The 15,696-nt window shown below is 30.2% G+C and overlaps 1 protein-coding gene across 1 annotated transcript; it reads left to right on the forward strand.

The window, feature by feature from the left end:
* Positions 1 to 2,384: 2,384 nt before the first annotated feature.
* Positions 2,385 to 6,942, forward strand: LOC104908211 (bidirectional sugar transporter SWEET7). The gene is made up of 5 exons (XM_010697302.2): positions 2,385 to 2,570; positions 2,761 to 2,797; positions 3,424 to 3,805; positions 4,246 to 4,365; positions 6,569 to 6,942. Exons 1-5 carry the CDS (start codon positions 2,528 to 2,530, stop codon positions 6,806 to 6,808), a joined length of 822 nt encoding a protein of 273 aa, XP_010695604.2. The 5' UTR covers positions 2,385 to 2,527; the 3' UTR covers positions 6,809 to 6,942.
* The last annotated feature ends 8,754 nt before the right edge of the window (positions 6,943 to 15,696 follow it).

Raw genomic sequence — 15,696 nt, forward strand, 5'->3', positions numbered from 1 at the left:
AAAGTCATGAGTCATGCAATGTGTACTTCAAAGTTGTATCCAATCGCGGAAACTTCAGGTGAAAAAGTTCAGCTACTTAAAAAAAAAGAATGGAATAGAAGATTACTGTTTAACTAGTTGCAAAGAACTAGGAGACAACTAAAACATGAAAACAGCCCAACTTTTATTTCCTACCGATGAAATATTTTAATTTTTTTTAGCTGCAACTCTAGCTAGAAGTAGGACACTAAATATATATAGTATTAACCTTAAAACAGTGTTTAATTTCGTAGTTAAGACTTAGTAATAACGGGAAAGAAAATATTAACTAATGTGACATGGATCCCATATATATAAGCACTACTCCTACTCTCTTGCCGCCCATTTCCAAAGCTACCACCGTATCTCAATGCTCTTTTGAAAAATAAATGAAATTATTATTGAATTGTACGGATATATGAGTGTTAGCTATTTTTCACTTTATGCACGTGATGGGTGCGAAAACAAACAAATTAAAAGGTCGACTGCGTAATAATATATACAAAAAATTATTCATAAAGTTTATTGTATATTTTTCTTCTGTTTTTTGAAAACCAATAAATCAACGATGATGTAAATATTTTGTTAATTGAGGATATAATGGTAAAAGATGGTGAATTTGTATTTTATTACTAAAAGGGTTTATTATTTTTAGTGCCCCCTCCTATTCCCTTATGGCCTTATCTAATAGAGATTATTAGAAAAACGTTTTACGGCTTTTTTTAGTAGTACTATATTGACTTTTGGTAATATTCTTAAATTTACTTTAACCTTGTTTTATTATCCATATGTAAGAAAAACATAGTTGTATAGGATCTTAATAAGTTCTTCTTGTTATTTTCACAATTTCAACTTTTATAATTTTTATTCATATATACTTAAAGATTTACAATTGTATTTTGGAAAATGTGCAACTAAAAAAAGGAGGTAGATAATGCAAAGTATTCAATAACATCTAGTGACCACTACTTGTATCATTAACTTCTCATATGTTTTTGATTAACAATTGATGAATAATAACAAATGATCTTTCGTAGATACAATTGAGTTAAATTCAACCTTAACAAAAAGTTTGGTTGTTTTATTCTATTCTTGAGTTGCAGTATATGATTGATATAACTCATGTTAGAGGAGAATAAGACATTCCAGGGGAGATGGAATTTCAGAAGAAGTGATAGTACATTGTAGAACATGCTAGTTCAATAGATAGATAAGTCACTATAAAAAAAAAATTGTGTCATCTTATTAGCTATTATCGTCGTTTAAATTTGATTGCTGCTGATGTAATAATGGTGACGACTAATTTATATATTAAATGTCTTGATATTTTTGAAACTATACTATTTATTTTTGATACAAAACTCTAAAAATATAATACATTCACGCTTTACGAAAATTTATTTTGACCACAAATATCTCTCAAATACGATAAATAAAAATTATAAATATACAGTTGAATTCGTCTTGAAAAATACTATAATAACATTATATTTTAAAATTTCCTATCAACATAAATTGACAGTAACTAACGATCAAAGTTCGAACTCAAACATATCGTGCATGCCTTATATTTTGAAACGGAAAGAGTAATATTTATCAAACTTTTAAAGGCCTATATATATCATAATTATTGAGTCTTTTATAGATTTGTAACTTTAATAGAAGCTCATATTAAGACGAAAGGATTAATAATAAACTATTATATTTATGAAAAGAGTATAGAAAAAGTTAGCATGCGAGAATATATAACTTCCCCAAAAATGGGCCTAGAATAATTGGACAAAAGGATTAAATGAAAGGTGGAGATACAACTTACAAACATAGAGATTACTAGAGAAATCAGGCATCTAATCTTATGACAAAAGATTTTATTAAAATCGAATATGGGGACAGCACATACTACGTACTTTGAAAGGCCACTAAACAATTTGCTTCAATATTATTGACTCCTGTAACTCCCACCTCCCAATCTCATAGTCGAAAATTCGATTCTCATCAACTTCATATTTGGGGCGTTTATGTAAATATTTGTTTCTGGCAATAAATCCTCAGTTTCTGGTCTCTGAAAGTTTTTTTATGGGTTGGGATCCCTTTCTTGCCTCCTAATTCATAAGGGCTAAATCTGCTTGAACCAGTAAATTACCGAATAAAAAAAAATTATGGACTCTTGTATGTTGTTTCAATCTTTATTTTTTTTGGAAGGGTGTTTATTTTCTCTCTCTTAAACACACACACTCTCTCTCTCAAATAATATTCATTAGGGGGCCCCATTTGTGTTTTTGCTTATTGGCTATTACACCCTAAAGTTGTCCTTGTAGGATTTCCCTATATATATGTTCTCCCTTCTCATTTCATTTCTCAGTAACACATAAGTTTAGTTCTTCAAAAACCATCTTCTTTCTTTCATTCTTTTTATTAGCTCCTAAATTAACCTAATTAGCTTAGAAAACTAACTTTTTAGTATCCTCTTTCTTCTTTTAATTTGTTCATTTAGCTTAACACCATAGCCATGGTTTCTCCAGCTGTTGCTCGATTCGCCGTCGGTATTCTAGGTATTACTAATTTGATAGTAGTAATCCACCTACTAAATCATGCAAAAAATACGATTTTTAAGGGAAAACATGCTGGTGATTGGTGATTAATCTCACCATTATGCATGAATAAATTCCCTAATTTTTCACTATGATACATACATACATACATACATCAATTTGACATCAGGTCATTTTACTTTGATTCCAGGGAATATCATCTCTTTCTCCCTCTACTTATCACCCATGTAAGTTCATTTACATAATACAAGTATCAAGTTTCTTTATTTCCACATACGTACTCTCCCTACATGCTTCATGCATGTTTAGAGATTTCTTTGGTCATTTTACCATGTGGGACCACCCTTTTGAAGCTCCGGAAATGACGAGTGTCTGAAATGATTCTATTTCTGAAACTCCATTTGTTTCCGTGCTAATAGCTTGAGAACAGATGAAACCTGAGGTTTTCTTCAGGACTGTCTCGAACTATATAGAGACCCTCTGCGAACTCATATTTGAAGAATTCATTAATGTAATAGTTTATACATTCATGATTCTTCACTTTATATAATCATATTATGAAAAGAGAGTAATTCAAATACGTAGATATAAACCTTTTTTTTTACTACTTCAACTTTCTCTATTCTGAGGCCCTCATATTTAAGTGGCGCTGTTCCATGGAACATGTTGAACATGATAAAAATCGACCCTGGTTTTTTTGTTTCTAGTCGTTTTCATGCTATATAGTAGGGCCTGGAGAATTGTACTACATATTATATATACATAGTACTATTATTATTTGATAATCATATGATGTAAACTTAATTAACTAATAATTCTTTTTGGGGGGATTTTTTGAATTTGATTTTTTCAGGCCAACATTTATGCGGATATGCAAGAAGGGATCAGTAGAACAATACTCAGCAACTCCATACTTACTCACCTTCTTCAACTGCATGCTTTGGACAATTTATGGCATGCCATTTATCCAACCAAACAACATATTACTCTCTACAATATCTGCTAGTGGCTGCTTAATTGAGTTCATATATTTGATGCTCTTCATCATTTACACTGGTAACAAGAAAAATAGGATATTCTTGATCCTTCTTGTTCTTGGTGAAATACTCGTCGTTGCCATTGCTTTAACCTTGGTTCTAATCTTCACTCACACCTCTAAACAACGGACTCTCATTTTTGGCTTACTTGGTGATGTTAGTGGTGTTCTCATGTATGCCGCTCCATTAGCCATCATGGTAAGTATAAACTCGTTATCATAAGGTAAACTAGTCTTATATGCACGTGATGCGTACGTCAATTTGAAAAATAGTACTGTCATATATCCAATTATATTGCCTTATGTTAGAACAATAATTATTAGTTTTTGAAATTTTATAAAAACCTTTTTTGTGACTAATAGAGGCATAGACAAGAACATATATACATGTTGGTCCCCTTTCATAAGACAATTGTATAATAAGTCATTAGTTAATAGTTAATACTAATGCATTATTATTCATATATACATACATGTCTTCCATTATATGAATGGACGTCGTTATTTCATAAAACCATGATAATATGTATGAAAAATAGATAATATTACTGTTGTTCTAGTTGATTAGTCATTTTCATTTAGAGTGTACTCCATTAACAAGTAAAACTAAAGGTTTTGTTTTGGTTAAAAATTGTGCAGAAACAGGTGATCAAAACAAAAAGTGTGGAATTTATGCCACTAGCTGTTTCAGTGACTTGTTTTGGTAGTGCTGTTATTTGGACTCTATATGCCATCCGCCCATTCGATCCCTTTGTTGTTGTACGTGCATTTTTCTCACTTTCTCAATCTCTCGCTGACATTTTCATGCATGGTGATGTATGAGCAGTATTCCTAGCTACTACTACTAAGTCATAACCCATGAAACGTGCATGAGCTACCTCTCACTTTCTAACTACTTTACCTTGTACTGTTCATCTACAAGTGACAACAAATTTTGATAAACTTTAGCTCAATAGTAAGAATATAACAATAGAAACAAATTTTGAGTGAGGCTAACTCTATTCTCCAAACTTTCTTTCATGTTAGATTCCGATCAGATTAGACTATACTACCTCTGTTTTTAATTTATTTAGTTGCAACATTCACCTTTTTGCACAAACTTTAAGAAATGAAAAAAAAATAGTATAATTGACTCACTTGCCCTTGCTACTAGTACTGATCAGGTTCAAAAGAGTAGGTGAAGTAAGGGTAATATAGTCAAATTATCCCAAAAGCTTTCCTAAAAAGAAAAATGTTGCAACTAATAAAAAACACCTAAAAATAAAAATTGTTGCAACTAATAAATAAATACAGAGGTAGTATTTAAAACTGACGTGTTTATTTCCATATACTAGCATGTATATTTATTTTCATATTAGTAAATATTTGGATAATTAGATAATTAGATATGTGTAACAAGATCCGAAATGATAATTTCGTTTTTCAAATCAACGTAAAAGTATTATCAGCTAGACTATACCATATTATACCTTAACAAAATCAACTTATGAACAAACCCTTACCCAACGTAGATATATTACAAAGTTAAGATATCAAGGTATAGTAACAACATCTAAACTACCACATGTATATTTCATATAAATTAATTGAAATTCTTGAACTAGTTAGACACATACATGGCATGAGCACCCCCAAGTTAAACATAGTTTGCATGTTAGTAATAAGGGTTGGAAATTGCCTTAGTGGTAGATGGGTGACGTGTAACTATGTAAGGTCCCATTATACCTGAAGGTTGCATGTTCGATACCCTTTTAGACCTCTACAAGGGCATATGTGTTAGTGTGTCAATTTTTTTGGCTTTCGTTTTTATGTTCTTTATCACTTTTTTTCCTATATTTCTCATCTTTATATCTTGTTTTCTTTTCAAATAATCTTTCTTTTTGTTCTTTCATTAAATAAAAATGCAAATAATTTGGACCATTTTTTTTTCCTTTTTCTTTCATCTTTCTATCTTGTTTTTCTTTAAACATTGTTCCTTTTTTTTTTCTTGATTGTATAATAATGAAAATTATATAACCTAATTATAACGAGACAGTGATTTTATTGTACAAATTTTTTTGTTGTATATTGTTCTCGAATTTTTTTGATAAGTAACAATGGACAACTAAAACATTCACTTGTATTATTCCTCACTATAATAAACCAATATGTAGTAAGAAAATATGGATAAATAGATATATAAATAGTTTGGGAAAGATACTTTTATTTGTAGTTCAAAAATTATTAAAAGAGACAGTCTAATTATAATATAAAAGTAGACCTTGTTATTAAATGGATTAAACTAGTCAAAGAAATTATCTAGTCATTATTAGATTATTTTTTTTTTTAATATTGGACTTACTAGAATTAAAATTAGGCGATTTTTTAGAAGACAAATTTTTTGTAGTTTGTTTTTCTTTAAAAATATTGAGTTCTGAGTGCTAGCTGCGTAGCAACTACTAGCAAGTAGCACGTACTAAAATGCTACGGAGTAATATGTCATTTTCAAACTCAAAGTTGTGGTGTATTAATTTTTGAGTTTTTAGAATTCCCACAAGTATGGGATGAGTCTCTATTATTGTACCTAATCTTAAATTTATATGGCCCACTTTCATGTATGGAATCTGCCCAAACGCTGACGTGGACACAAAAGACAAGTTTATATGGCCCTACTTCTTCACTCATTGATTATAAAAAAATAAATCAAAAAAGATTTTGGAAAAAAAAATATATTATATATTACCTCAGTTTCATATTATTTGTAACGACTAGACATTTTTTACTCACACTTAATGTCAAATCATTGCAAATAATATAAAACGGATGTAGTATAAAAAAGCGGTTATCACCAAAAGGTGTTTAAGGACAAAAGTCAAGCAAAAAATGTTGCTCTTATGTAATGATCCATAATCGCAAATAATTTAGGTGCAAATAGTATGAATTATTGGGCTTATAATAATATTATTATTATTTTGTGATTCAGGCACCAAATGGGATAGGATGTTTTCTTGGGCTGGCCCAGTTAATGCTTTATGCAGCATATTACAAGTCCACTAAGCAACAAATGGACGAAAGAAAAGTTGCGGAGATTGAGAAAGTTGAGATGGGCCTTAAAGAAGTTATTGTGGTCACAAGGGAGTCCAACAAGGTCAATAGCCTCCCTGAAAATGACTATTCTGCCCCTCCTAAGCCTAAAGAAAATGATTTTGCCTCTAATCTTTAATTTTGTAATTATAGTAGTAGTGAAGCCTTCTACTATAAATGTTTTACTTCTTGTCATATATCTAGTAATCATTTGTTTGGAGGGAGTATTTTTATTGGAAATAAATATTTTTCTATGTCATTTTATTTATATTATCTATTTTTGCCATTCTTGCTGGTTGATTAAATATTTATGAGCTATGTTTTTGTATTTGCAATTTTTGATTTTCATACATTGACTTGAAATTCTATATGTAAAACTCTAATACGCTATATTCCTCCCATGCTCATTTCATACTTTGTCATTCACAATATTGTAAGAAAGGGTATAAAATGAGCAAAAATTTATTGTATTAAGTAAATTAGAAAAGTATAAGGCTCTATTTGGTACGACGAAAATCAAAATGAATGGAAAATGTTTTCCATTAGAAAAATGTATATTAGTTTTTCTTTGTTTCATTCCTTATATGAAGATTTAAGGTGAAAATAAAAATGAAGAATGCAAAGGAGTGGATCATGAATAAGAGAGAAGGAAAACATAATGTAAGATTAGGGGTGTAAACGGACTGCAAAAAGTCCAGAATCCGATCCAGTCCAGTCCAAACTTGTCGGATTGGACTGGACCGAAATTTTTTTGGACTAGACTCGGACTCAAATTTTCGAATCCAAATATTTTCGAACTAGATTTGGACTCACCCCTTTGGAGTCCAATAAGTCCAATCCAGTCCAAAAATATTTTATATTTAATATATATTTAATATTTATATAATATATATAATATATAATATATAATATATAATATATAATATATAATATATAAAAGATGTAAATCCCACTAGGGGCTCTTTGGAGTGATGTTTTCCTTACCATTCCCCCTCCCTCCAACGAGTCTGACCTACAAATCTGACTTGTTATACCTGTGCGAGGTGCCAGCTTAGAAGGTCCTTCATCTTACAAACTTGAATATATATATATATATATATATATATAAAGATGTATGTGACTTATTTTATGGAATGAATATAATGAGCTCAATTTTCAAATTTAATTATGAGAGCACGTTGTGAATAATTGAATATAAAACGAAAAAAAAGTAATCGGACTGGATTGGACTGGATTCGGACTCAAGAAAAAAATTATCGGATTGGATTGGACCGGACCCAAAAGATATTTGGATCGGACTTGGACTCAATTTCTCGAGTCCAAAAAACTTTGGACTGGATTAGGATTTGGCAAAGTCCAATCCAGTCCAATCCACTTACACCCCTAGCGGCACTAGGTAAGATTATGGAGGAAAACGTGGCATCCTTCTTTTGAGAAGAAAAAAAAACTATATCCTTCAAAGACCTGTTTTCCAATATTTGGAAAATTATTTTCTACCCTTCATAAGTTAATAAAAGGAAAGTGGAAAAACCATTTTTTCAAGAAAATATAAATCGGCTATCCGAACACTCTAAAAATATAACTAGTATTATTCCCGGGCTACTCCTCAATAATTATATCTTCATTTATTATATTTTACTTTGAAATAATAACATGAATTATCACTTGATTTGCAAAGGATGTCTTGGCTTAGCGGTTAAGATTGAGGTCTTGTGAATGATAAATCACAGGTTTGAAACCCCCTCCCTTTTTTGTACTTTGCACTGCCTTCGTGGCTCATATGGATCAAAAAAAATTATCATTTGATTTAGTGGTTATTAAGATTTTTATGTACTGCTTGTGATCAAGAGATCAAATTTTATACAATGCATGTTTTATTTTGAGTAAATAGATAGATAGATAGATAGATATAGACATATAGATATTGAATTCATCTCATATTATTCAACACTTAAATTACATGCTATTTTAGTAGTTTGTTAAATATTGTTTCCAAGCCATACAACTAGACACAAGTTTAAAGGAGAAATTGATTATTGCGCTGATATTTATAGATATATAAACAGTATTAGCACATCAGAATTTTGAATGAACGAATAAATGTTATAAGTGACCAATAGTGTAAAATGAAAGGATTTAATTAGTTGGTTCTTAGTTATAAATAGAGGAAGTATATATATATATGGTTATTCCTCGTAAGTGAAGAGCTTAATTGATCAAATTACCTGCTTTTTATAATACCTAAAAGACTTAAAGTGAATACAAAATATGTCTCTCATGAATTCATCACCTAGAAAAGTAATCTTTTGTTCTTTTATTTTTCCTTTGGTGTAATGTTATGAAAGAAAACATGCAAGGATTCCATATTGGATACGTTGCCATCTTACTCTTATTATGTCTCTTCAAAGAGAAGCTTACTTATAATGCATGCATGCATATTAACTACCCTTCTATCACTTGAATGGTAGAACAACCTTATGGAAAACAATGCCTCAAATCAGCATGAAACCACAATTGTTCTAACTGTCGGACAACATATTCTTCAACTAGCCTTTTTATCTCTAAAGCTCTACCTAATAACCCTCCAACACCACTCGTTTGAGCATTGTGCGAAATACGGCTTTTTTAGTCTTAAGTACAAATAGGTAATTTTCATAGACTAACCTAACTAAATCCAATAAGTCATAAGATACTCCACTGCTTCATTGTTTGTAAATCAACGTGACACAAAATTTTTACAAAATTAGGGCTCATTCGGTATACTGTGGTTTTCTGTTTTTGGTTTGTTGATTTTTAAAGTCATATGATATATGTCTTATAATGAATAAAAAAATAGTCAAATTTATTAGAAACATGATGATTCTAAAAACTGACAACTAAAAAGTGAAAACCTCTTTTTTCTGATTTCCTGTTTTTGGTTTTTAGTTTTCAAAAAACCTGAAAACTGAAAACAAAAAAACAATAATGAACGGACCCTTAATTATTTCGTCAAAACAAATTTAAAATAAACTTTAAAAGGTTCATGTTGTATAGTAAACTGTTAGTCCACGAGTTTCAACTTTGTCTTTTTTTTTTTAGTAGTATTAGTAACCCTTTTACAAATTAAGTAAATTGGGAACTTTTTTTTACAAAAAATAGGGTTTCATTGAAAATAGAAAATCATACGATACTTACATATATTTTCTAAGAAATCTAAATTCCAACTCAAATATATAACACCTTAGAACTAATAACAACTTAGATAGTAGTGTCAAAATTACGACAAGAGTTATTTCTGTAAAGTAAAAAATTTCGACGTGACAATATGAAGAAAGTAAGATAATGTCCACTTGTAGGAATACCCAATCTCTTATATTTCAATTTTCCAAATTGAAGGGTGTAAAGAGTGAACTAGTCTAATTTCCAACTTCCCATCAGAATGAGCTTGTATATGGAGACAGCAAAATCAATCAATTTTATGAAATAGAATATGTCCGATTTATATGTGATGCTTTAGCCACTATTGCTCCTACCTCTATCTTGTCCTATGTTCTTAAGATAATTCCTGAATTTTTTTAAATCTCTTTCCGTTTTAAGATAAGCCTTTGGAAATTAGGAGTAGTATATACGCAAGACTTTATTAATCTTGCGTCTCTAACCCATAGCTCTTTAATTACAATATTAACTAGTTGTTAGATCCGGATTACGTCTCGGGTAAAAAAATTATTTATTAATATAATAGTTTTATGATAATAACACTAAATACAACTTAGTTTAGTGGTTAAGCTTTTAGTATATGTACTTGAGGTCTCGGGATCAAATCCCTATATTATTGTACATGGATTACATGAACCAAAACTCTCTAAAGAGAGCGTCATGTGACACAGTTTCTTATTTATGCACGTCTTCTAGTATATTTGTATAGATTGATCTACAATCTTCTTAATTTTTAAATTGTTTCGTATTTCTTCTAGCTAGTCGACAAGGAAAGATAGCTAGCTAGGTAGCAAAATAATTTTATTTGACATGAATTTGTTCGTTTTCCAACTCGCATATGTGCTTGTCAACTTCAATTTTGGAAATTCCAAACTTGAATTGGGAACTTCTGATCAATAATTCATTATTATAGGCACTTCTAATGCAATTTTACATGGTTTACTATTTTATGTGCATTGGGATTACAAAGTAGTGTAGGTTTATGTTTATACTATTTCTTAAAGGGCGGGGTATATATGATCATAGAACATATCAACAAAATAACAACATCAAATAGTTGTATTCTTTTTGTTCTTTATCTCGGATCAATGGATGTTCTTGTTAGGTTTCATTGAGTTGGTGATGTGTAAAATACTACCTCCGTTTCACAATACATGTGTCATTTCTATATGGCACACACACTAAGGGTGAGGAAAGAGAGTGTTGTGATTGCTTTTAAACTTATGTAACTATCTTTTAAAGGAGGGGATGTATTGTGGAACATCCAAAAGAGGAAAATGGTGCATGTATTGTGAAACGGATGTAGTATTATATAGGTAGTGTTTTCTACAACTTATTTTCACTTAGTTCAGTTAAGTTCTAATAAGTTATAGATATAATTTCTTATAAGCTCAAATAGATGTCAAATAAATGACCAACTCAACCAAAAATTCAAGTTGATGTTTGGAGCCTCATGAATAGTTTTATATCTATCACGCCCCCTCACGCAAGAACCCATTATTGGCTTTGAAGTGTGGATGCAGCACAGATTGCCCTCATACATGGCGCTAAATATTCCACTTAAAAAGGAGGGGTGGATGAGATTTGGACTCATCATTTATGTCACGATGTCTGGTACCATGTCAAATGACCAACTCAACCAAAAGTTTAATGTGATGGTTGGAGTCCTAAGAATAGTTTTATACTCTATCAATAGATTTAACATAACACATCTAAGTTAGTAGTTGTATAGAAATTGACCATTCTGTTTTCTATGACAAATCGATCAATCATCTATTAGCTTGTGTGCACACAAACCATTAATGTTGATTGGATTTCTTAATCATGTTCGATCTAGGTTTACAATAATATATTTGTGTCATTAACAGTGTAGATCTTAAATGTGTTGGATACAATGTAGGTTTTATTAACAATAATTGGTTGTCCAGATAATTGTGTTGTATTATGTTAATGATTATTAATAGTCTTGTTTTCTTCGTTACTCACTTCTTTGCTTTGTTGATAATGCTAACTGCCTAACCAGAATACCATATGGAAAAAATGATCACTTGAGAGATTCACTAACCACTAATAATTAAAAATTTAAAATATTTCGGCATATTTATGCTATGTTTGATAAATTTGTAGTTTAAAATCAAATATCTAAATATTTAAGTTTTATTTTAAATGAGATCTAGATACAAACATTATTTTAGTGAAGGACAAATTTGTTTTTGTTACTAATGCTTCTTGATTACGTAGATAAGATAATCATATCAATGCAAAATCCAATAGAAACGTAATAGCATAATCCATAAAACATAAATGTGCAACAAATTAAAGTAACTTCATGCCAAGTTGTAAACAAGATTCCAAGAGAAATTGTAGTCTCAAATTATCTCTTCTCCATTCATATTGAATAACTTATGATAACACCACTTTTAAATTTTTATAATGTCAAAAAATTATACTCCATTAATTATCCACTTCCAAAAATATAAATTTTGCTATTGCTTTTCTTTAATTTGTTATTACCTTCAAATTTCAATCAATCAATTTCTAAGATCCTCGACAATGCAAATTGCAACGCCAATAAAAAGACTCGAAGTTTAAGAAAGAATCTAACATGCAAACTTTTTTGCCTGCAAATTGATGGATTGTAAGGTGTTGCAGTGTTGAGAAGCAAACACTGGTTAACATTTTAGACTTTCAAGTACTACTACTAAATATGGTTCATTGGTGGAAGATATATAATGTTTGCCTGCAATTTGCATGCGTATTAGATTCTATCATGAATTCGTTGATTGAAATGGAAATCTAAAGGAGAATTCATCTTCACTCCAATTAGTCATCTGATTTTTTTGAATTCTTAATTTCCATTTTTATAAAAGGATAACGCTATAAAAAAGCTTTTTGCTAGTTATAATATTGATATAAAAGCCTTTACTAATTTTACGTTGATTTTCTCGGTCATAACAAAGCCTGTGTTTTTATAACTGATTTTAACTCAACAAAACTTAATTTGAATTGATCAAAACTTAATTTGAATTGATCAAAACTTAATTTGAACTTATTCTTTAACTTATTGAAATTTATTCAACTTATAGTAACTTATCTTACCTAAATTTTTTTACATGGATAGGTCAAAATAATTTTTACATATTTAGCTTAATGTTATAATTTTTTTTGAAACATTAATGCATGATTGACCCATGTTTCAAATCAGATCATCTTATATCCAAACATGACTCGGAGTTATTTTCACTTCATATTCCATAAAATTAGACCTTACCAGATATCTTTAATTTTGTATTTGATTAGATTATTTTTGAAAAGCACAAACGAGATAATTTCAACAAGATTCCACATAGATATGTTTTGGTCCGAAAACCAACCAACCTCTACTAGGTTACTCGCCTGCAGGGAACACCAGTTTAAAGACTGAGTACAAGGCTAAACAACTCATAAGTAATGCCCTAACATATTACTGGGATGAAAATTCGAACCCTGAAAGCGTGGACAATATCTTGAAATACGGGGTGTTATTCCACTGAGTTATCACCTCTCCCTCTTTTAAATTTTGCTAATGTTAATTCCTTTTCAAAGTTGATTTCAAGTGGGCGGCTTAAATAAATAAATATACCATTACGCAAGCAAACCTTTTACTTTGATGACTTTGGAAATAATTTATCTATTTGATAAGAGTTTATAAATTGAACATGGTCTGAAATTATCACATGATATTCCATGATTCTATTCTACTATTATTCAATAGAAAGTGATATATATACTCCTTAATACTAAACTGATAGTTTAGATTTAAGTAGCACTTCAAGTCTCCCATAAAAATAAAAATAAAAACACTTCAAGTCTTCGCCAATTATATTATATTAACTAATGCTATAATAATGATCAACGCTAGAAAACAAACTACTGTAGAAGTCTTCTGAGTGGAAAAGAGTATAAAGCTTTACATGCAACATCTATTACACCTGAAAATATTCTCTATATTCTATGTACTAGTCAAAGAAATACACACTCCTATAGTCCTATTTGCGGCTTCGAATAAATAATTGCAACAGACTAGTCAAAGAAATGAAAATTGAATCCTTTATAGGGGGAATTGACATCCACTAACACAAATTTGGGCTAAATGAATACCTAAAGTCTTCTATTAAAAGTGTTTAGATAATGTTGTTTTGGATTGAAAATGAACTGAATAAAAATATATTGAATTAAATCGAAATTGAAATAAATTGAACTGAATTTTCTTTATTTCACTCCAAATGAACAAGGCGTTTAGTTATTTAGAATGACTACGATGATATATATCCTATTATTTTAGTTTATGGACAATTCTATGAGGCTATGGATATAAACTATCGGTTTATTTATTTTATTTTATCAGCTTATGCCATATATTATTGATAGATGTATCTCTTAAACTGATAGTTTGCATATCTTTAATGAATTAATGTATGCCTTAAACTGATATATGTATGCATTTTTTTAGGCAAAAACATGGCCTCAACACCGTGAACTATAGCGCGGGTGCACCAAACAACCCCAACTACGACTTTACCCAGAACACTCCAAAGTACGGACCTGGGTGCAGTTCGTACCATAAATGATGCCGGTGACTAAAATTCTCACCGGCTATAAGTCGAGTGCTAGATATTGGGAAGCATAGAAGTATTTTCCTTTATTGTGGTTGAACTTCCAAGTAGTTTGGACTTATGCAGGCAATCGATGTCAACAATTTACTCTACCATTAGCTAAACTGGTATTTGAATTCTTCTAAACTTGAAGATGAAGTTACGCACATTGTTTTTATGCACTATTATTCTTTTAGGATTATTGTTATTAAAATCATTAATTTTTAATGTATATAATTTATAAATATATTTAAATAAAATACAAAAGACTTTTTTTGTAAAAAAAAATTCCGGTCTAAGAGGTCCAGGATCGGAAAATTTTCAGTCTCGGTCCAAGAAAATCCTGGATTTCGGTCCACCAGTCCAACCGGTTCTGGACCTGGACCGGTGCACACCTCTATTTATGAGTGTATGACTCACTAGACTAGCATCAGGATTGTCCCAAACAAATTTAATGCCCTGTGCAAAATATAAATTTAAAATCTTTAGAAAGGAAAAAAATATGCATAAATTCGAATTGAGATAAGATCTGCTAAGATAAAATTCGCAAAATAAATTCATTTAGGGTTGTTTTCTTACTATACAAAATAGGGTTGTTTATCTTTAAAAAAAAGGTTGTTTTGGGCTTTTATACTTCATAAAAATCATAATAATCCCTTAACTTGAATACACAGTATGGGTGAAAAAATAAGATGGGCCTCCAAAATTCTTGGGCTGTACGATAATGTTCATCCTGCAGACCTGCACTTGGCAAGGGCTAGCCATGAGATGACCATTCTTTTTCATCAGTCCGACCTATCTATTATGGATTGGCGATTTTGGACAATGTTACACGTACTCCGACCTCGAAAAATGGATATTGTTTCCCTAATTGGGTCACAAGCTGCCTTTTCAATTACCCGCTAATGAGAACCGTGACTTAAGTTATGTTTAGTTTACTTTAAATTTTAAAAAAAAAAAATTAATTTTGTATGATTTTGAATTGATGAATTAATGTTAATTTAAAAAAAAAAATACTTTAAATTTACCGATTTGAACTTATCTGATCTGATTTAATTTTATCTAATTTGAACTTTTTTTTTTTTGAATTTGATTTGATCTAAGCTTATCTTTTATAAAACATATTATTATTTTGTATCTCATTACTAGTATTACACTATTACATTATGGTTGATTGATAGTAGAGACTTTTGAGGAA

Source organism: Beta vulgaris, chromosome 5 (genome assembly GCF_026745355.1).
Source record: "Beta vulgaris subsp. vulgaris cultivar EL10 chromosome 5, EL10.2, whole genome shotgun sequence".
Taxonomy (NCBI): domain Eukaryota; kingdom Viridiplantae; phylum Streptophyta; class Magnoliopsida; order Caryophyllales; family Amaranthaceae; genus Beta; species Beta vulgaris.

What these genes read in the sequence shown, in the direction of transcription:
- LOC104908211 (XM_010697302.2), top strand. Translation starts at nt 2,528, where the DNA reads ATGGTTTCTCCAGCTGTTGCTCGATTCGCCGTCGGTATTCTAG. An exon ending in ATTCGCCGTCGGTATTCTAG is followed by an intron (nt 2,571 to 2,760) that starts GTATTACTAATT and finishes CTTTGATTCCAG; the next exon opens with GGAATATCATCTCTTTCTCC. An exon ending in CATTCGATCCCTTTGTTGTT is followed by an intron (nt 4,366 to 6,568) that starts GTACGTGCATTT and finishes TTTGTGATTCAG; the next exon opens with GCACCAAATGGGATAGGATG.